The sequence below is a fragment of the Taurulus bubalis genome, assembly GCF_910589615.1.
Source record: "Taurulus bubalis genome assembly, chromosome: 2".
Lineage (NCBI taxonomy): Eukaryota > Metazoa > Chordata > Actinopteri > Perciformes > Cottidae > Taurulus > Taurulus bubalis.
The window spans coordinates 31,993,394-32,015,393 of record NC_136590.1 but is presented as its reverse complement, the minus strand read 5'-3'; the positions used below and the strand labels follow the sequence as shown (position 1 = coordinate 32,015,393).

Here is a 22,000-nt window from a genome sequence, read left to right as displayed (position 1 = left end):
ACCCAGCCAGTACGAAAATTTTCCTCATTATCGTGACACTTAAAAAAAAAAATACCCCCTCCCATCTGGGTTTCCTCATTTTGAACCAAAAGTCTTCCTGCAGAAGAAGTCAATTTATTTCCAATTATAGACCCTGAGAACGCTGGCCTCCTTTCAGGTTTCCTAGAGGGGAACACCGCCTCGAAGAGATAATTTGGTGAGAAAACGATTAACGGTATCGCACAATGTTATTTCAGAATCATTCAAGCACTGCAGACAACATGTGGGGCCTCGTCACCGGATGTGGGGAAACATTTGGGGCCGTATTCGGTCGACTGACTGCTTCTTTTTGCTTCAACCCTCAACCAGTGTTTTAATTTGCATTTCAAAATGGTGGAACAAAGAGTACAGGAGAGAGCAAGAAACCAACTTAAAGTCATTTCTCAGGAATACTTCCAGTTACACGATTACAAAAAAAAGACAGCCATTGGTGAGATGATACAAATGTGATGACACCAAACCAACTGAGGGAGGGGTGGGGTGCAGTTGACAGAAGGCATATTTCCAATTCAATACATCACACCATATTGACAAACGCAGTTAAAGATATCTGTGAGACAATATTAATCAAATAAATATTCCACCTTTGCTTTCAGTATTTATTAAACTTCGTTTATTTCCAACTAAAACGCTGGATTTGACTGTTGTAGAAACAGCAGTAGTAGTGGGTATATAGTAGTAGCAGGAGATGCAGAAGCAGTAGTACAGTAACAGGAGGGCCGTACTGCAGGCAAAGAAAACAGAGCTCCCAACACAAAGCAGCCGGGGCCCATTACATCAAGAAAGTCATGAGCTGAGTGGATCTGATCGGAGGGCATCATTGATCCGTCATTCAAAGAAAATAAACTCGGTGCCACTTAAACACAGAGGAACTCATGATTTTTCAAGTAAAGTATTAAAATAGAGGACATTCCACTCACCAAAAAAAAAGGCTTGAAGTTTCTAGGTTTGTGATCAACACAATTTCCAAAGATTGGAATCGGCCTCCGCTTGATCCTGATCAATGGGCACCAGCTCTGTCCCTCTCCTCCGTGTTGGTAGTCAGATTCAGGACTCGTATCCAGGCCTAAATAAAATGTAAACTAGCGGTTAAAGCACCACATTTTGGCTGGGACGGAAAGGAGTTTTTTGTTTTACCCCTGAAACCTTTCTCCAAGACAGAACTGTTGAGTATTGATGTTGTCAGGCACCTCTGTAGGAAATAGACCAGAGGACAGGGACAACATTTTGGGAGGATGTGTTTTTGTTGAATATGTATAATGTGCAGGGAAGAAAAAGAAGCGGAGGCTCCAGAAATTGTGTACTGTTAAATATTGTTTGACACGCATCTGTAGGTCCGGTGAGGATGGTAAAATTGGGAAAAACAAAACAAGGCTTATCATGGTTTCCACATATCCTTCCTTTGCACATACAGCAGTAATGTTGTTGTTTTTGATTGGTTACGCAAAAAAACTGCTGCAGATGTCAAGTAACAGAAAATTAGAAGTGATTTTCTATTCTCCAGTATAGAAAAATAATCAATCCTCCAGCAAAACATCCCTTATAGTTGCACTGGCCGAAAATCAAAAGGTTGTCCATAGAGACACCGAGTGCCTTTGTCTGATAACAAAGTTAAGAACGAGTACATCATCAGGAGCAATGATGAAAGCTGACTTTGGAATCAACAGGTTGGCTGAAATCCTTTCATGATCTGACGTGCATCAGTTCAGCGTGCTATCCGATGTTTAACTCCTTTGGCTGACGAGTAGAAGAGAAATGAGTATATAACCGAATCCATCCAGTACTGTAGTGGGCCGTTGAGCAAGTCAGAGGAGGGTTGGTGGAATGAGTCCAGAAGGTGGAATGAGTCTGGTCTGGGCGGGCCAGGCCCGGTACAGATTCAACTGCGGGGTGCTTTCACAAAGCACGTCACTGTGGGTTCCCAGTGCAGACTCAGCGCAGGTGCTCAAGTAAAGGCAGCTCTGTGGATTCCTCTCGCGGGGTGGGGGGGTCGCCTACAGTCAGCAGGGTTGGATCCATCATCTGAGCTCCCAGAGGATCTTGTGTCAGACTGATCTCTTGTAGGGGTGCAGGAGGAGTAGGCTATATGAGAGAGAGAGAGAGAGAGAGAGAGAGAGAGAGAGAGAGAGAGAGAGAGAGAGAGAGAGAGAGAGAGAGAGAGAGAGAGAGAGAGAGAGAGAGATATATATATATATATATATATTTTTTTTTTTTTTAAAGTTCATTAAAAAAAAAAATATTAAGAAAATCAGCACAAATTGTCAGAACCATGAAAACATTGGTGATAAATATAAACCCCACACAATATGTCTCTGCTGACCTGACGGGGAATGAAAAGCCCACCTAAGTTTGCATATCAACAGTCAAATTATATAAAACAGCAAAGATAAGAGTCCAAACAAAGCAAATCAAATGTAATTTGTCTTTTTTATATTTGTAATGTGTCTTTTTTAAATGTATCTTGTTTACTGTAGGTGTGTGAGAAAAAGTACAAAGAGCAAAGTGAAACCGGAGTCAAATTCCATGTATGTGCAAACTTACATAAAGCTGATTCTGATCATAGTTCAACAACTTCCTGATTGTGAATTTTGTAAACTATTTAATCACAGCTTAAATACAATTATACACCTATTAAGCTGTCTTACACTTTGAATCATGAGTCTGTTCATTTGCTGTAAATAAAGCATGCAATATGAATTCAGTAGGTAGGTACGATATTCATACTGTTGGTTGCTGTCCTAGTCTGTATATGAAAGTATTCCACATTGAGCCTTTTCTAAGAAAATCTGAAATAGTTGCGTGAGTCTTTGGAGCAGTCGGATAGTTATATGGCGTTGGTTGGAGCTGGCTGATGCAACACTGATTGGCCAGTCTGTGTTCGAGGTACAGGACTTAGCAATGGGTTAATCAGCAAGAGGCATCCTAGTAGGGCTGCAACTAAAGAATATCTTAATTTCTGATTAATCTACCAATTACTTTCTCGGTTACCTGATTGATCTATGGGTTGGAAAACTAAAGTTCTGCGTGAACAGTAAACGAACCAGCAGCCTTCTCACCTGTGTGCGTATGGTCTGTACTGTTCCTTCTCCCTCCACTGCAGCTGGTCCATTAAAGCCCTTTCTGCCTGAAAAACTCCACTTGCTAAAGTGGCTCTCGTAGTGTAGTCCGCTGCCCTGGCCGAGGCCAGCCCGCTGGCCTGCTCTGTGACCCGAGTTCTCGAGGAGGCTCACTGGGCAGAAGCGCTCCGGGCCTGGCAGAGAAGGTGGAGCCACAGAGCTGCTGAAGGAGAGCTGGGAGCTGGAGAGTTGCTGGCCCAGGAGCCCCTGGATGGAGGATGTTCGCTGAAGGGATGTGAGCAGTCCTGCCTCCATCCTGCCCTCCGATTGGCTGAGCAGAGCTAATGGGAGAGGTTGGGGGTGGTGAGGCCAGCTCTGGGTTGGCCCTACAGGGTTGTCTGTACCTGAAATGCAAGAGAGCGATTTCATTTAGTCAATTTTAATATATTAAAAGTTCTAAATAGCAATTATTCAGCTTGCAATCAACTTGCTTTTAACACATTTACATCATCTCAATGTCCAGCTCAACTTAAGAATCAAGCACTGTGGAATGCTACGACATGAAAGTTAAACAACGAAAGAGATCGGTTTAGTGGTTGGTTTCAGGTCTTACCCATGAAGGGCTGGAGAGTAGTAATGTGTGGCTGTGGGAGGCCAGAGGCGGGTGTACTCTGGGTGGTGTGAACGGCTGGGTTGGTGGAGATGGAGGTGGAGCCGCCACCACAGTCTGAGTCCTCAATGTTTCCTCCACTGTTACAGCCAGCACCACAACCCTTCTGTAACCTGTAGAGAGACGTAGATTAGATACGACGTTCACACTAGCATCGCTGTATCGCACATATGTCAAACTCAAGGCCCGCGGGCCGAATCCGGCCCGCCGTGTCATTTTATGTGGCCCGCGACGGCTTCACGGACCTGTTTTCAGTGAATCGCGGACCTTTGCATGGGCTTTTTTATGTGCTTTTATTTTGAAGGAGATTTTTTATACAGCGCAGCGCCATCTATTCACAATCCTCAATGCTGCGTTCACAACACGCTTTACTTGCGTGAGTTTACACGTTGGACTATTTGTGATAGTTAAGCTTCATTACCGACTTTTTTTATTCGATGTTTGTGCATGAAAACACTGAGTCTGTTAAAAAAGGCTGAAGTTATACAAATATGATGTGTGTTGTATTACCTCATGTCCTTAAGATGCACTTTTTGGTTTTTAATTGAGTGTAAAAGGGAATATTTCCACACAAAAAAATTGTGTTGGCATACTGTGATAGTGTACTTTCTCAGGTTCAAACTGCACCATATCATAAAATTAATTTGAGAAGTTGAAAATGTTCCTCGCATTGGATTTCAGCTTGTCATTAAGGGGTCAAGGTGGGTCCTGCAGCCAGACCAGTTCAGAACCACTGCCCCAGACCACATGCATGTCTTTAATTGCTCACAATTATTTGTTGGACCAGTTATGTCTTTCTCAACTGTGACAAAAAAGCTTAGAAGAAAGTTAATATAATAACGTGCGTTTGATCTTTGTCTTTGTTATTTTCTTCTGTTTTAAGTTAGATCTTTAGCAATGTGGGTTTCTTAACCCTAAATTAAATGGATTTCTGTCATAGTAACAGAGAAATTTGCTTCCATATTTTTTACATTTATATAAATGCATGTACAATATGTTTACACTTGAATAAACAATAATCTAATACAAAGACAGTTAACATTATGTTCGGGAGGAGTTAAATGTATACAGTGTTACAGTTACAACCAGCCCTTTGAGGACGACCATGATGCTGATGTGGCCCGGGGTGAAAATGAGTTTGACACCCCTGCTGTACCGGTACGACTTGTGTGTACAGTTATTACATGAAGTTTAGATCATGTACCTGTCCCAGCTACTGATGAGCCAGGTGTAAATGTTGTGTGGGCTGACAGGTCCTCCCCACACAGAATGGAGCTGGCTGTGCCCCCCAGCGTATGAGGTGGTGAGGGGGGACACGTAGATGGGGTAGCCAATGGGCTGGTCACATGAGGAGTTAATCATATTCCTTAGGGCCTGTTTGGCATTTTGAATGCTGCCACGCTCTGGGTTACGGTTGCGCAGGAAAACCAGCTCCTGTTGTTGCCCCGCCCACAGCCCGCGCACACACTCTCTGTTCACCTGTAAGGGGCAGCAGAAAGAAGGCAGTGGAGGGCAGGGACGAATTGGCTAAATATTGACAAAATGACCCTGGCAAAGGATCCTGTATATAAAGCAACTGAATTTCACAGAAATGTATAAATAACCAATACAGAGATAACAAGACAGTAAGTATAAAGAGTATGAGCTCTGACCTTGATGACTCTGAAGCTGAGGAACCTCTTGTTAAGCATGATGATCTTGTACTCGTCGCTGCCGTCATCCATGATGTGGCGCAATGCCAGCAGTGAGGGCATGTTTGCTAGAATAGCGCTGCGCCACACGGGGTCACCCTCATGAGATATCAACATCTTCTCCTCATTGGCAGTGATGGCGTCATACAGAACCATAGGATCTTCATACTCATCTGGAGATGTGAAGTGGTCCTGAGGAAATGCACAATACAGAGTTGGTCTCAGTTCAGGGACCAAACTGTCATTATTCTACCCTCAGGCCCAGTTGTCTTTTGCTCCTTCTACCTGATGCAATTTGAGGGACATCCGCACTCCTGGAGCCACAACTCGGTTCAGCAGATCCATATCGGCAAACACCCATTCATCCCTGGGAGACGTGATCCGAAAGTCTCCCTTGAAGAGTGCATGGAGGCCATAGAGAAACGGCTCCAAGCTGTCAGGCAGATAAACAACAACTCTTGCATATTGGGTAGTGACAGGTGGTATTAGCCACAGTGAGAGACGGGTAGCATGGCCTTACCTTGCAGACATGCTGTGAGAGGCCGTTCCCAGAGCTCGTCTGCCCAGGATACACAGCCCGAAACAGAGGTTGACGAGTGGAGAATCTCTTTCACAACTCACCGGCTACAACACAATTGAGAAGTTAAGATGAATTATCAAATATTGTACATTTTGTTTCGACAAATATTAATTAGCTTGTATGAGGATTTTTTTTCTATTTAAAATGTTTAGTCTGAACACAATTTTTTTTTTTAGATAAACAATATAATACTCATGTAATGTCTTTTTGTTTTTCAATCTTTCATTTTGTTCAAAATAGAGACAAAACTAAACAAAGACTAGGCATGAAAATGGATGGCAGTAATGGTCATATTAGTTATCTGTGGGACTGAAACAAAACAAGCAGCTCCTGCCTTCATTTAGTAAAGTTTCATCACCTGATGTGGAGAAATGTAGAACCCCATAACGTCTCAAATATTTCTCTAAAATTCCATTTACACTTTTCTGTTTTCAGTTTGAAAAGACTCAAACACATTTCTTGATTTGCAGGTTGTTGCCAGCTCAGACAGGGTTTAGAATATTGAAAGCTAATGGAAGTAAAAAAACAACAACAACCTGGGGTGTATTATATAAAACAATGTGTAGTAACCATACTTAAAGTTTATGTGCGAGCAAAAGATGAAAATGGTGTGAGCCAAAAAATAAGAAAAGGGGCATCATTACACAAATTGGCTTAAATTCACCACCTCACCATCTGCGTTACCTATATCTCCCTGTCTCCTAAATGTCTGTATGGGTCAGAGTTTCGGGGCAGGTGCGCACAGTCTTCTGCATTAGAAGTGGAGTACTCTTTTCAGCCCACTTTTGTGCTTATACAAGGCTTATAAATAAGACCCCTGGGCTGTGTTGGACTCCAGAGTAAATGCTGTAGAGAGTCTGACCGTTTGACGCCGGCTGTTGCAATACTGAATCCAGTCCAGGTAGACCATACAGAAGGAGGAGGAGGTAATGCCAGAGGCCCGATGGTCATAGTCCTCATCGATGTTCAGGTTAAAGGTGGGGTCACTGTCGACGTAGTTGGATCCGAGACAAGGCCGGAGAGCCTCCTGAATCGTCTCATTAGTCAGCCACTCATCCATCTTAGCAGATCGACTCACATAGTAGATGATGCTCTGTTTGAGGGAATTAATGCAATATTCAACAATCAATCTTTTCACATTGAGGCTACCAACTACAATTTCAGTTATCGTTTCAATAAAAAAAGTCTGACTGCATGAAAGGCTTGTGTGCACATTTCACGTTGCTATTGGATCTTTGTTCAGTCCTACGGTGATTGATCAAACCCTGGCCTGATCTCAATCAGACAACAGTATATGTAAAAGCAATGTGCACAGGAAATTATTACAGCAATGGGACATTTAAACAAATTTCTACAGACCAAGTGCAGACATACTAAAAAGTCAGCCATGTCAAGTGTTAGCAAGAAGCATGAAATAAGAAAACAAAGAATTCTTTTGATCAATGGCTTACCTTGACATAATATGTGATGAGGATCTTACGGAGGTCAAATACTTGCAACATCGAGGCTGCATTGTTATCGCTGATACTGTAGCCCTCAAGTACGTACTTGGTGGCGGCCACTTCCCAAGCCAGCCAGCGCTGTCCAAAGGCAGCATTGAATGACAACATGTGGGGAAGGTGACCAGGTTCACAGCAGCAGCAGCCCTCATCCTCCTCAACCCCTTCTGTGATGGCCTCTACCTCCCTCTGCTGACAGTAGGTACCTGGAAAAATGTGAAGCAGATGAGGATCAGCTGCATAGCATATAGCAGTATTTCACATTAATTACCTAAACTGTGGCGTCCCGCCAAAGTCTATTTTATCCCCCCCGTTTCATAATGAAAAAACTGTACTTGGTTACATTGTTTACAAGAGCACAGAGTTCTTCATAAATCGAGCCTCTTAATTTTGCTCTCAAAGTATTGATTTAACTTTCAAATGCATGACATATTCTCCCCTCGATGTGAGGACCACAACATCCTGAGGGAAACACTGGAACAGCTTTCTTGTATATACTTGTAAAGTAATTAGGAAAAGTAAATGTACATGAATTAAAACAAGTTTCCATAATAAACATACTCTGTGTGTGCATACAATTCCAAATGACACATTTTAAGCTCAGATTCTATAATTTAACCATAAAAGCCTGCTCTATTGTCAAGTGATGTCTTTAGAGAGTGTAGTAGAATAATAATATTATACTGTTATGAATCAAATCGGACTACATTTTAAAGCAATACTATAGACCCGAGCCTGATCTCTAGAAATAAATGCTATTCTTGAAAGCACTTGACAGATGTTCAAACACGTAAAAACTCAAACGGAGCTCATTCTAAAAGCCTCAAACATTGACAGCCCCCTTCATCCCTTACGGCTGACCTCTGAACTCGAGACCTCTCAGCTGGAAGGTGATCAGGCCATTGCCGATCTCGACAATGTGCACCAGAGCGTTGAGGTAGTCTGAGGCGAGGATGAAGCAGTCGCCTGTGGTGTAGTTGCCCCAGCGACCAAGCAGCAGGTCTCCACACAGGCTGTGTTGCAGAGATCGCGTCAAGTGCTCGTAGAAAATAGAGTTCAGATTGTTGTCATCGGCACCTTGAAGGAAGAAAAAAAAAAAAAAAGAGACAATCACCATAGCAACAGAATACAAATAAATGAGTCAAATAGAGATGATGGTGAGAGTTTTGGCATACCTGGGTTGCGGTCTAACTGGGTGGCAAGTCTGGTGTTGGAATGATCGACACGCTTGGTGCTGCAAACATGATAAACTAGCATTAGAAATGAATGAAAATGCTTCGTATTCAGACTTAATAAAATGTCATTTCACATTTACACAGTTTTTTTTTTTTTTTTCAAAACATACTTGTAGTCTCTCTCCCAGAATTTTACAGGTCGTGTGTAGGAAGTGACAAACACTGCACTGCCAAGGACAGGATTGAGAGGGGTGGAAAAGATTGCAGAGAAGATGGCCTGAACAAAAAGCACAGCAGAGTCTGAAGTAGAACGAGTTAAGGATATCTCTATTGTATTATGCAGTAAAAAGGGCACAACATAATTCAATCAAAATAAAATCAAGGAAGCTGAAGGATACGGGGAACAGCAAAGGGTTGAGCGAAGGCATGGAAGGCTGAGCCCCAGGTGATCTGCCAGGGGGCAATGTAAGTCAACACAAAGCGCAACTTGTACAGCAGGTCCCACATCTGAGGATTCAAAGGACAAATACATTTAAAAAAAACATTGAAAAACTGTATTCATAACACTACACAGACACTTTGTGGAATTTCAACCAAAGAGGGCAGTGAAATGTGTCTTTTTAGCCAGGTGTTACATGATTCTTTTACATTAAGATGTCCAATGTGCAAAAAAACTGCTACTAGAATCGAATAAAATGTTATTATCTAATAATATCTGTGCTGAATATTCTGAGATGGCAGGGTTTTCGCATCCATACCTTGCTGAAGAGGATGGACATGAAGTAGTAGTCGATTAGGAAGGTTTCCGAGAAGTGTGGATAGTCAAACTGGAAGAAGAGTGTGGTGAAGCATAGCGTGACGTACTGTTGCGACGGAGCACAGAAAGACGAACGCAGCAACTTCATGCCTGCTACTGAGATGAACAGAGCTCGGCTGCTGTGGGGGTCAAGAAACAAACGGACAGAGAAAGGAAATCAGTGACACGGACGTAAACGACTGAGTAAGGAATTATATGAGATCCACAAACACTGATTGAAGTGGTTGCCTGAATGTGCTAAAGTTGAAAGGTTCTACAATGAACTTTCTAATCTCAGTCCTGGTTCTCCCGTATTCACCTTTACATAGACTACTATACAGACTGTCTGTATATATAGTCTGGTCTAAGATGAAGAGGGGAAAAAAGGGGAAACTAACAATAGAATATATTTTGCACAACCTGCAGGAAGTGATACACTTGGGGGTGGTTCAGTGTGTCTATTAATTTGATGTGCTACGGACCCAACACACACAGCTCATATCCCAGGGAGTGGAGCTGTAGAACAGTATAATGTCTGGAGACGGAATGATGAAAGGCTTACTAGATATCCAGATCTTTGTGGTTCTGACCCACAGTTCGAGCTTCTGTCGTTAGGGAGTTCAGCACCACAGCCGGATAGATGAAATATTTCTCCACACACTGAAGCCACGCATACAGCTTCTCAAACCACATCAACTGAGCAGCATCTGGGGCAAACAAAAAGCAAAACAATCTTGCACACTTGTTGAGGAAATCCACAGTCCAAACATTAGCTTTTCCCCTGTGCTCCCTCCTAAACTTCGCAGAGCTGTGAAATAAATCTGTCAGTAAATTATTTAACCATGTTTTACAAGATGTTTCCACACTGGGTTATATGGTCGTACTATTTCTGGCGTTCCTAGTATTTCAAATACTTGAAAACACCTTGATGTAAAAACAAACAAAATCTCTATTGTAGGTCTTTCAGTTATAATTCAGCCGCTTAAGTATTATTGATGTTGTTGAGAAGTATACATGTGATATTTGAAATGTGCAGTGGTTTAATCATTTAAAAAAAGAATTACAGTTTGGGGCTGTTGCACTCTTTGAAGCTCCCTTAAAGATATTTGAGGTGAGGTGTCTTTCTGAAGAGCACTTCAACTAGAAATCCTACTGTTTTTCATTTACTCCATGCAGCATTTTCCTATGGCGACACTTATATTGTTCCAGTGGTTTATATAGGTATTATACTTTTATGATACTTCCCCAATGCTTCTTTCTACGTATGTGAAAGTAGATATAAGAGCAATCAGACACTCACCTCGGACCTCAAACTGACTGTACTCTCGAGAGCGGAGCACAGGGTGAGCCAGGCAGAACCATGGCAGCTGCTTGCGAAGTTGAGGCAGCAGATAGTGTGTAATGAAGCCTACAACTCCGGCCAGGATGTACAAGACGAAGCTAAGAGCAGGCTGTGGATCAAAAGGAAAATTAGCAGGAAAATCCGGTGGAAATTTATTTTAGTGAATTGAGAAATGTGTTATAAGAAGAGGGTCATGAACCCTGCTCCAACTAACTTGAAGAGCGATGAAAACTGTGCTGGCACTGATGGCGAAGGTTATCACAGCCATGAGGGGACACATGACGAGGTCTGAATGAAGAATCTCTTTCTGCAAAGAGGCAGTGAGAAGGCACAAGATTGTAAAAAAGACTTGACAACGTGAAATAAAAGTGAAACTGTGGTAGTGAGGAGTGTTTTTTACCACAGAGTTACACAGCTTCTCAGGAAGGGGGTCCTTGATCTCCACAGGGGGTTCTTCTGGCGTTCGGTTCTCCAACTCTGGGAATAATTTAGACCTGACGAGTGACCTGTTGTAAGGGGTAAAAACATAAAAAAAGGAACCGTGAGAAATTAAACAAAAATGAAAGTTTGCACAGGCTGCGGAGCGAAAGCAGCTCGTCAGCAGACACACTTCAGTGTGGGGTCACTAGTGTTTTGGCAGCACTCAGAGCAGATACACATAACACAACTGAAAACTCTGCTTCTGTGTAGACAAGCCATGAGACAATGCTTCAGGTAAAATAAATCTATGAAAACAAAAACAGGTTTGACATTTATTATAAGACTCTTAATGAGACTTTTTTGGCCTTGATTGCCAGTCCGAAACACAAAGTACTGACCACAGGATGGTGGGGTCACTGCTTTGGCGGCTGAGGTGGTAGGATAAGGCCAGGAGTAGGCCACAAAACACAGAGAACAGTACTGGCACATGGGCATCCCCCCAAGGTGCCTAATGTGAAGAAATAAAACATGAAATTTGGGATTGTCCACATCCATTTCTACTCAGATCAGAATCTCAGAAACGTCTCTGTTCCACTTACGTTGATCGCACCGAGGCTAAATCCATAGAGCACAGCAGCCACCAACACGCTGCGTATGAGGCTGAACAGAGATGAGAGGGGACTGGTTGTGGCTGAGGAAAGAGACACAGACGATCAGAGCAACACTAAAAGACACCTGATCTGATCTTAAGATGCTCTAACATTTCTCTCTCTCTCTCTTCTACACATCATCCTGTTTTTATATGTTCTTACCAGTTCCCCCAAAAATGTGCATGTCGATCTGCTCCAGTAGACACATCAAAAAAGTGTTGACCTGAGGTAGCAACCCAAACAGGAAAATGACCGGGAAACACAAGGCAAACACTGTTGGACAATAAAAGGGAAGAAAAAAAAACGTTAAAAAACTAAAAGAAAAAGTGAAGCTGGTGGAAATAAACACAAAACCACTAAATCTATCTAAACTAAATCAACTTTGTAAAAATTTAAAATGTTCTGTCTGCAGTATGCATGGGACGTCTTGATGGTTTTTAACTTTGGGGAGCGTTTTAGCAGGGATTTAGTCCACATGTATTCATGGTCATGGCTATTCTCTTATTAAAATACCACTCCAATACAATACACATGTATAAAAACTTACCAATGAGCATATCCCTGACACAGAGCAGGAAATGTCCAGAGAAAAAGGTGACACCATAGAGGGAGAAGGGTTGCAGGCTGCCAGAGCGCCCAGATAGGTCAAAGATCCAGATCATCACACAGCACAAGCAGAAGTAGACTGGTCGACTGTACACAATGATCCAGTTATGGCCCTGTTGAATACCAGACAAAAGACGCGCCACAATTACACATAACAATAACAACAAGGTGACGTGTGTTTAAGTTTGTGCTTTAAGTATGTTAGTAGCATGTAAAAAAGATGAAACCAGGACTCACATGCATGGGAGAAGCTGCATCTGGTTGTACACTCTGAAACAAAGAGGCAGGGATTTAAGCTTCATACGTTTCACACAGTTGCATTAAAGAAAAACAGTGAAAGGTTGAGACATCCCACATAAGATACGTTGCATCATGTATTAGATACAGTATTAAAAACACTACATCTCAAATAAATAATAAGATAACGTGAGGTAAGGTACCTTCAGTAAAGAGTACTGGCAGCTGGCAATGACCAGGCAGAACTGAAAGACCCAGATGTCCCTGAAAAAGTCCTGGAGCAGCAGTAGGAAGCCCAGGAAGGCCACCAAACTGGCCAGCACCACAGCAAACACGTTCTCTCCCACACGGCGGTTCCTGGTAACAGCAGAAAAATCAATATTTGGACAACCTAATATTAATGTCTTGATCCCACTATTTCACTGCTTTCTATAAATACATATAAATCACATTGTTTGGTCAAGATAATTAACATGAAATGATAACTATTGGCCATGTAATACAGCATATCGTCTCTCCTCTACTCCATAACGTTTCGGCGCACCTGTCCAATAAGGCCAGAAGAGCCAGTCGATCATATCGAACCCTCAGCCACTTTCCAGGCAGCACCCAAAAGCGATAGTACTGTTTGGGTTTTGCTTTCTCCTCAATCATCAGAGTGTTTTCCTGCGACTCTTGTAGAGACTCATGATCCAGATCAAACTAAAGAGGAGGGAAGAAATGTGTAATTAATTCAGAAGAAGAGACAGCAAGGAGAACCTGTAATCGTTTCGTTTTAGGGAGAGAGTCCTGATTTATTTACATGACATTCCACCTGGTATAATCTGCCACATCAAACATCAAAGATTACTAACCTCAGGCATTTCCAGAGGCACCCTGCGCACCTGCATGCCCTGTAAAACCACAGGTCTTGGCTGTAGCATGGACAAGACTGGTGCCCCTTCCTGGACCTCGGTGGAGGTGAAGCTCGAGGACTGGGATTGTCTCTCCCTTTCCCTGCAAGTGTGAAATATTACGGCAATAATTTAAGTTTTTAGTCATGACTTTCTCACAACAAATTAACTAAAAAAAAATTAACTAGAAAAAAACATAACTTACAGAACTGGGTCCTCATAACCACCTCCACCAGGTCCAAATGTGTAGGACCTCTTCACTCCTGTTTAACAACAGACAGAAAACTGAAATGGAATACTGTAAACAGAGAATAATCTGGACACATTGGTACAAACTCATTTTAGGCATAACCTGTGCAGGTAGTGAGCATCTTTCCATGAATTCTGTTTTACTTTCTGTTATTTAAGGTTGTTTTTTAAAGCATTTTGTGCATTTCTACACCTCTAACTTCTGACCTTGAAAATGGATACTCTTCTATCCCTTACACCAATTACAGTCACTGAAAGAAATAGTTTGTACTTTTGTAGTCTCCACTAGATACCTGGCAACTTCATGGTAACAAAAGATGTCAGAAAGTCAATGAACCGGCAAATAAATTGTTCCGCACACAACCCCACACATCCGACATGGATTTTGTTCTGTTTTCACAAAGATCGCTGTTTCCCTCTGTGTTGAGTTGTTAAGCTAATCAAATGGTTTCCTGTTTCCTGCTACAGCGTTATATTTAAAAAAGGACAGACATGGGGGTGGTAATCTTCCCATTAAACTCGCAACATAAAATCAAATAAGCACATTTCCCAAAATGTTGAACTATTCTTTTAAAGCCAATGACTCACCACTCTCGTCATAGAAATAGTGCACTGCCCCCTCTGATGTGTCGTCAAAAGTGGAGGCCTCATGGATGCCACTGCGGGGCAGTAGAAGTGAGGAGGCAAACTGTAAGGCTGAGGGAAGTGTGCGGGTCCGTGAATGAGAGGAGGTCCGAGCTCTCTGGAGGTCTTGAAGGCTACAGGAACAAAAATAATGTCTAAAATTTGCCTTAACAATTGTAATTGTAGCAGTGTTACGCCTATATTACGCCATCAGTCCTGCTGCGGCTGGCATGTCTTCTCTGCGAAAGTTTTAATTCATATCTTATTATTCATTAGTCTAAAAGTTGCTGAGAATATACATTTTATGGCAAATCCCCAAAACTATTTCCCCTCAATTTTATTAAGATGACTAATTCTTACTTCCATCAACTGTAAACTTGTCAATAGCTTTAACTACTGCAGACTTGGGGCAAATAAAGACACAAATAAGTCAAAGTATCAGATATACCCTTCCTCAGGTCAGCTTAATTGACTAACCTGGGAGGGGAGCCCATGGTGGACGGGGGAGGTGTAGGGTTGCTCCCAGCATTGTGTCTCCTGCGGATGGCCTGGGTCCTCTTAACACTGCTTACCGAGTCGTGTTTGCCGCCATCCTCCAGAGCCATGGCTGAAGAGGGGTTATCAGTTACATCAATGCAACGGTTTAAAATTACAGTGTCAATGACAATCTAACAATTGTCCATTTCTGGATTTTACTTTTGCAATTGTAACATTTGCATTTAGAAAGTAGCTATGCAAAGCAGACATTGACAAGTATCCTGAATACCTCATTGATGAGACATTGTGCAATTGAATGCACTAAACTGAATAAAGCTAGTTCATCTACATTCATCCAGGCATGGCAACCTCCTAATGAGTCCATGTCCAAGAATATGGCTTAATGTCAGCTGTAGTGTAAAAGAACACGCTATATTTCCACAAATAATTAGAGCTACATTGTTGGAAGTGGTTCAGTTAGTGCTGCATGGTGTGTTAAGTGTTTACACTGTTGAAATTGAGTTATCACAACATGCACAAAAAGGTTACTCCAAGCTCTAGATGACAGCTGGCTTTACTATTCATTTAATATGATTTTATAACCCTTTTTGGCTATTAATAGTATGGCAAGAGACTGCTAAAATGAGGGAAATACATGATTGGTTATCAAATGTGTAGATAACATAATTATCAGGTAATATTATATTATGGTAAATCAATTATTTATAGTCCACAATAAAGGCCACGCGTTTCAAACAGGCACATGCAACGAAAGGGCACATGCAACGAAAGGGCACCCCCCCCCCCCCCCCCCTTGACGGCGCTTTAAGCAACAAGACAAGCAATAGGCCCCTTCTGAATGGGCAAACACTCCGAACAGGCACTGCACTAGTAAAACTCCAACACACAGTGTGGGCAGTGATTATAAGGTTACACCAGCTCACCTCCTCCCACAGCTCCCTCTTCAACCAGCTCTTCTGCCCTCCAGCCCATCTGGTTGCCAGTCCAAGAGCCTCCAAGAGAATCCAGCCGATGATGATGAATTCCAGGGAAGCTGTCAGTGTGGAGGGTGCGGGCTTCCAGGTCAGACTTAGAGATGGTGAGAGTGCGGGGTGCAGGGGTGGAAGTGGAGGGCATTGTAAGATGAGTAGAGGGCAAAGCCGCTGTGTTGCTCTGGCCTCCACCTGCCTCATCCATACTTAGCACTCTTGCATGTGTCTTGGCACTAGCAGTGCTAGAGGAGCGCTGAGCAGCACGAGAATGTGAGGGACCAGCAGTTTCGGCTAAATCCCCTTCCCTTGGAGTGGAAAGTTGAGCAGCAGCGGGGAGGGAAGATGTAATGCCAGTGTTAGCGAGGTCCGGGGAGTAGCAGGAGGTAGAGGAACTTGAGTCGTCATCATCATCATCATCGTCGTCGTCGTCGTCGTCGTCATCATCATCTGAACTGTATCGGCGCTGCGAGCCAAGACTAGAACCGGCACTCATGTCACTGCCGTCGTCATCGTCGCTGGAATCCTCAAACAAACTTTCACTGTAGGCCTTGGCGCCCAGTCGGCTGCGCACTGGGATGTAATCTCTGTGTTGTCTATGATTGTGGTGACGCCTGTAAGAGCCACAGTCAAAACTACTGCTTCCTGCTCCAGCTCGCCGTCGTGGAGCTTTTCTTCGGCCTGGCCTGTGCCCCACACTACTGCCGCTGGCCCGCAGCAGCTTTAAGTCTTTAGGGCGCACAACCTGCTGGGATTGCAGGGCAGGCTGGTCAGACAGTAAAAAGGGGGTCGAGGATATGGGCAAAGCAGGCTCAGAACACACGAGACCCAGGGCCAGCCCTGAGGGCACTGAATTGGCCTGCCGAGGTGGGGGTAGAGGTGGAACTGTGACATTTCTGTCTAAATCACAAACCTCTGAGTGACCACTACTTGAAGGGGACGAGTTCTGGAGAGGACGGGGTACAGGGGATAAATCCTCTCCTTCAACAAGTGTCCTGTCTAGCCCCTGGCTGATGGAGAAGTCTTTGGAAGGGGAGCGCAGTAGCACACTGTCTGACAGGTTGTCAGTATCACTGCCACCCTCTCCTACTGGATCCTCTGAGGACTTCGGCATGTTAGAACCTATTGCTGGTGCTGAGGCAGAAGCATGTCCATCTGCAGGCCCTGGCTGGCTGAATGAAGGACTTTCCAGCTGAGTGGAATCCGTTTTTTCACTTCGGTAACTGCTAACTGTGCTTAGAGTCTCACGGTCTGTGGTGGCTCCACCTGCACTAAAACAGCTGTCCGTGGATCCGGCAGCTAGTGCTACCCCACTGCGGCTGCCTGGGTGCTCAGTCCCAGGTGCAAACACCACAGGGTTAAGGCCCAAACCCAGTAGATTTTCACTCAGCTCCTCACTTAAGCTACTCTTTATAAGCGGGCTAAGAGGAGTATCCCCCAGGCTCTCAGATTCAGCAGAGGGGCCCAGGGGAGAATAAGCTCCCAACCGATTGTCCTCTGGACTCTGTTGAGACAGTTGTTCTGGCAACTCCTCCAATTCCTGCACCTGTTCTTTCTCGCCTCCATCTTCTTGACTGGAGGGTGAAGGGGGGATTGACAAGCAGACTCCAGGTTCTCCAAATCCAGCTGACATTCCAGATACTCCCATAAGACCTGGGAAGTCTCCTCCCAGAGCAGCAGCAATACAGGACTGAACCACACTGGGAGCCCCTGTACAGAAAAAAGGGTTAAAATAAGATTAAAATGCCCCAACATTTGATTTAAATGCACTATGGAAAGCTATAACACAGACCCAGAGCTTCTATTATAAATGTGGATGCATGCATTATCATTCGTTCTGATGGACAGTATTAAGAGCCATGTCTACCCTGGAATGTCCCAGTATTGTTAATCTCATAGGCTTGTCTCGCGAGCGTGAGTCGTTTCCATGCTGGTAGGATTAGACGTGTTCAGTGTGTATGATGCTTGTTTATGGTCACGGAATAGTAGCTGACTTACTAATGGTGTCCTGGGACCTCTGGCGGAGGATCTCCCGGTGAGCTGACGTAACAATCACATTATTGCTTCCTTGTTCCCGCATTAGCTCTTTGATATCTGAGGTAAAAGGTAAGAGGTCCCTCAAAAATAGTGCATATTCAACACACACTAAACTCACATTAATCTGGTGCTTAAATTGAATAGTGCAAGGACAGTAAGACTGAAGATTATAAATGACATATACACCATTGTTTAAAATATAAAACTGGCCATTCCAATGCACAGTAGGAAAACATAGAACTCTGATGCTTACCGTTAGTGCCTCCTGTATCCTCCAGCTGGGGCAAGAACTCCTGAACAAGGACAATAAAATAAATTAAAAACACAGAGTGCTGGTGTTGGTCGCTATAGCGATACTACAAATGTGTTGCAATACCCTGCCTTTAAAAACAATACAATATCCTCATTTATTAGTACAGACACTTTAATAATGACAGTGTTATAATAAGAGCCATATTAATGAGTTGCATCTATGTGTGAGTTTTCACAAATATAAGTGCTCTTTCACACTATTCCTGTTATATTGTTTAAATATTGGTGTGATACTTAAGGCAGGTATTAACGTATATAGCAGACATATGTTTAGTATAATGACAATAATAATTTGTGCATCAAAATAGTTAACCCATACTAATATGCATCAACAATCAATGACAACATTGGATTTAATTAAAACCTTTGGCCAGCAGATTGGCAGGGGAACTACATATTTTTCCTAAATGACTGTTTGATGCATACTTGATGTAGGAAGTTAAACATCACATATTTTCTAACAAATAGAATTGGAGAACTGATAGAGGGAAAAGAATGAAGACGGCATAAAATTATAAAATATGGTAATCCTCACCGACACCTGGTTCAATCCAAACAGAGAGTGCTGGGAGCTACAGCGCACCGGAGGTGTTGAGTTGACCTTCCGAAACACAGTCATCTCTACACCAACATGACTATCCCTGTGAAGAAGTCACACGTAAGGAAAAGTAAAAGGCGTCAGCATGCCACAGCATTGAGATTTTATTACTATTATCCCAAATATGTCAGAAAACATTTTTACCTGTGCTGATTTCCATCATGTACGCCTGAACAGTCATCTCCTTCTTCTGTCTTTGGGGCTTCGGCTGTGAGTGAGGCATGCTTCTTCTCTACAATCTCCCCCAGGTCAAACATGGTATGAAGCCGGTAGTTCACCACCTTAATGGCTGTGAAAAACACTGCCACCACAGCAGAGTACATACCTGCAACCACCAAGCTAGGAGGAAGAGCCTGAGAGGGAGCGAAGAAGACAGGAACTGAGAGTAAATACAAAAATTAGACAATGCAGTTCACTTTAAGGAGTGCCAAGAATTATTCAATAATGGATGGCAAACTGTAAATCGCAGAAAATACAGTTATATGTAATAATGAAAGCCAATTCCCATTACCACTAGGAAGCTTATGGACAAGTGTACTATGACATAATGTCTTAGCAAAGAGGGAATAAATTAGACTACATTTATACATTCAAACGTTAAACTATTTATTTAAAAAAGGTAATCTTAAACTTTTCTGTTTTTAAACAAGGGTCTTATTTATGAAGATTTGACCATTCCTATCCACATACGTTCAGGCCGATTTTAAACAAATCCAGTTTTCCCATATTGTTTAAAATACATCAATACTGACCTATGAAGCAAATGTTAGACGTTCTTACCCATACTGTCAGTAGTGAATGTACATTAGATATGGCAGCTTTCCTTGGTCCAACTATTATGACCTAACTCACTTACTGCTGTTTTGCATGAACACTGTTGTAACCATTGCAATGGGTGTTTAAAATGTACATTTTGATGCATTCTCTTTCACTTTTAATGACTGAAGAATTGTTTTGAACCTGTCCGGTTGTCTGACTACTTGTGTTGTTGCCCTACTGAACCTTGAGGTCCTGCTGCCACCCAGATTTCATCATGAAGTTGGGGGCTGAATATTAACACTGTGTAAGAGCTGTGTTAATATTCAGCCCTGATGGTAACAAAAACAATTCAAATTCCCTTTAAATGTCACCTCATTATGCAAATGTAGCAGTATTGGAAGAGGTCTACATTTTGATTGTTTGTGTAGTCCATCTGCAGTTTGCATTGTTAGATAACTAAATAAGAGGTAATACTATATTTCAAACATGTATTGAGCAAAAATTGTTGCCTGAATTTAGTGGCTCCTTCAGATACACTTGAAATCAACCTGTTGTGAAAACGTTCTTACCATGTACAGCAGAAAGGGGAAGGCCAGGAGAAATATCCAAAGGTAGAGGTGGAAGCAGTTGGAGAATGTGCTCTGATGTGGGTCCACATACCAGCCTCCCGTGAGTGAAGCCCACACACCCTGCCGCAATATCTGAAGAGCTTGGGAACCCATCTCCACCTTCAAGTTCAACTAAGAGCTGAAATGCTTGCTCCGAGGCTGTAGCTCAAAATAACTGTGCAGCAGTTCAAGCCACAGTACCGTATGTCTACGATGGCACTTCCATTGGGGATGGCAGGTTAACCAAGACTGTTTCATCAAGGACAACAGTTCGGTGTCTTGGATACGTCGACTTCAGTTGAGGTCAAGAGTCCTTGCATATTCTTGTGCCAGTATGTGCTCTCTCCCTGCACCGAGGTTGCCACACTCAAGCCTAATCCTTGTTGGGTAATCAGGAGAGTGACTTTTTGGCACAATGGTAACCCACTTAATGTAAGAAAAAACGTTCATCTGAAAGAAAGATCACAGCTGGTTTGTTTCTCATATGTAGCCTGCATTTTAAACATTGCATACTTCGGGGACAAAATAAATGCTAGGCAATAACCCATTCATTAAATTACACAGTAAATCACAAAATAAGTTTGAATGTAGTAGAAATCTGTCAGCTGCCCAAGTGCACATATCAGTTGTCGAGATAACATGTTTGTTTTACTTTGAAGTAACATCACTTCCTTAACTTTCCACATGATTATCAATAAACTATATAGTTTCCTCTTGATTTCCATCTGATCCTGAATTAATTTAGCAAAAGATTACAAGACAAATGGCACTATATTTGTGTTGAGTCAACTCTGAAACGTGGACATTCATCATTCATCACAATTTATGCCTTCAATCACAGTGATACTCATTTGACCAGCTTCTGCGGAAGAGTTGTGACATGTTTTAACTGATGACTAAAAGCACAGGAGAGAAAGCCTTATACCGACACTAAGACACGCTAACGTTACAGCTATTACAGCCTAAAGAGTGTTAAGTGTGGTCAAAGATGTCTTTTAATCAAAATGACACAATGTCAGTTGCTATTCCCATCATATTAAAAGCAGGATGACAGAGCTTTTTTTATTCTCACGTCCAGGCCAATGCCCTGCCAGCTAGATTAAGTTTTCTGATTGACATTAGCAAGCTAGCAGACAATTTAGCCTAGCTTACGAACCTCTCCATGCACGTATGATCGGCAAAATACGACCTGCTCGACAACCAGCAACTCCAGTCGCCTCGTCGGATACAAACACACAGCTGACAGCAGCAGTGCATCGACTGTGACAGCAGACCGGCTGACAGACGTGAAACACCAGACTGTTTGGCGCTAGTTGCCGGGTAATGCTAGGCCGGATACAGCAGCACTTCGCCCAGGGTGATGTCCCTGTTAGCCGGGTGACGTTCAACGTAACCGACACAAACAAGTTAGCGAGACCGTTGGTCGCTGGCTGAGCGTTAGTCGCTCGTCACTAGCTAACGTTAGCTTCATACAACGTTGATTGTGCTCACAGGGAAATGTGTTTTTTCTACAATTTTGGTCACAGCAACGCTTACAGTTAGCATTAGTGGTCCAGCCTGCCTCATATCCTCCTTCCGCATCCAGTCCTTGCAAAATCTCAGAGCTTTCCTTCTCGGGATGCTAACGAGCGAGTCCAAAAAAAAACTGTAGCTTACTTTTTGTTGGCGTTGGTTAACTTATCGTCGCGGACTG

At 42.9% G+C, this 22,000-nt stretch overlaps 1 protein-coding gene across 1 annotated transcript; it reads right to left on the bottom strand.

Moving 5' to 3' along the window:
* Positions 1-261: 261 nt before the first annotated feature.
* On the bottom strand, positions 262-20,421 carry LOC306753645 (pecanex-like protein 3; the record flags this gene model as incomplete). The annotated part of the gene is made up of 35 exons (XM_079237539.1): positions 262-2,121; positions 3,096-3,499; positions 3,709-3,878; positions 4,970-5,244; positions 5,418-5,648; positions 5,742-5,889; positions 5,977-6,080; positions 6,899-7,129; positions 7,488-7,741; positions 8,397-8,612; positions 8,711-8,769; positions 8,881-9,010; positions 9,109-9,217; positions 9,469-9,646; positions 10,069-10,213; positions 10,807-10,957; positions 11,063-11,155; positions 11,249-11,354; positions 11,667-11,776; positions 11,868-11,959; positions 12,081-12,191; positions 12,466-12,637; positions 12,762-12,794; positions 12,965-13,118; positions 13,306-13,463; positions 13,616-13,757; positions 13,860-13,917; positions 14,492-14,661; positions 15,005-15,134; positions 15,949-17,703; positions 17,992-18,087; positions 18,284-18,323; positions 18,878-18,983; positions 19,085-19,293; positions 20,269-20,421. 35 exons carry the CDS (start codon positions 20,419-20,421, stop codon positions 1,972-1,974), a joined length of 6,843 nt encoding a protein of 2,280 aa, XP_079093665.1. The 3' UTR covers positions 262-1,971.
* Positions 20,422-22,000: the final 1,579 nt, after the last annotated feature.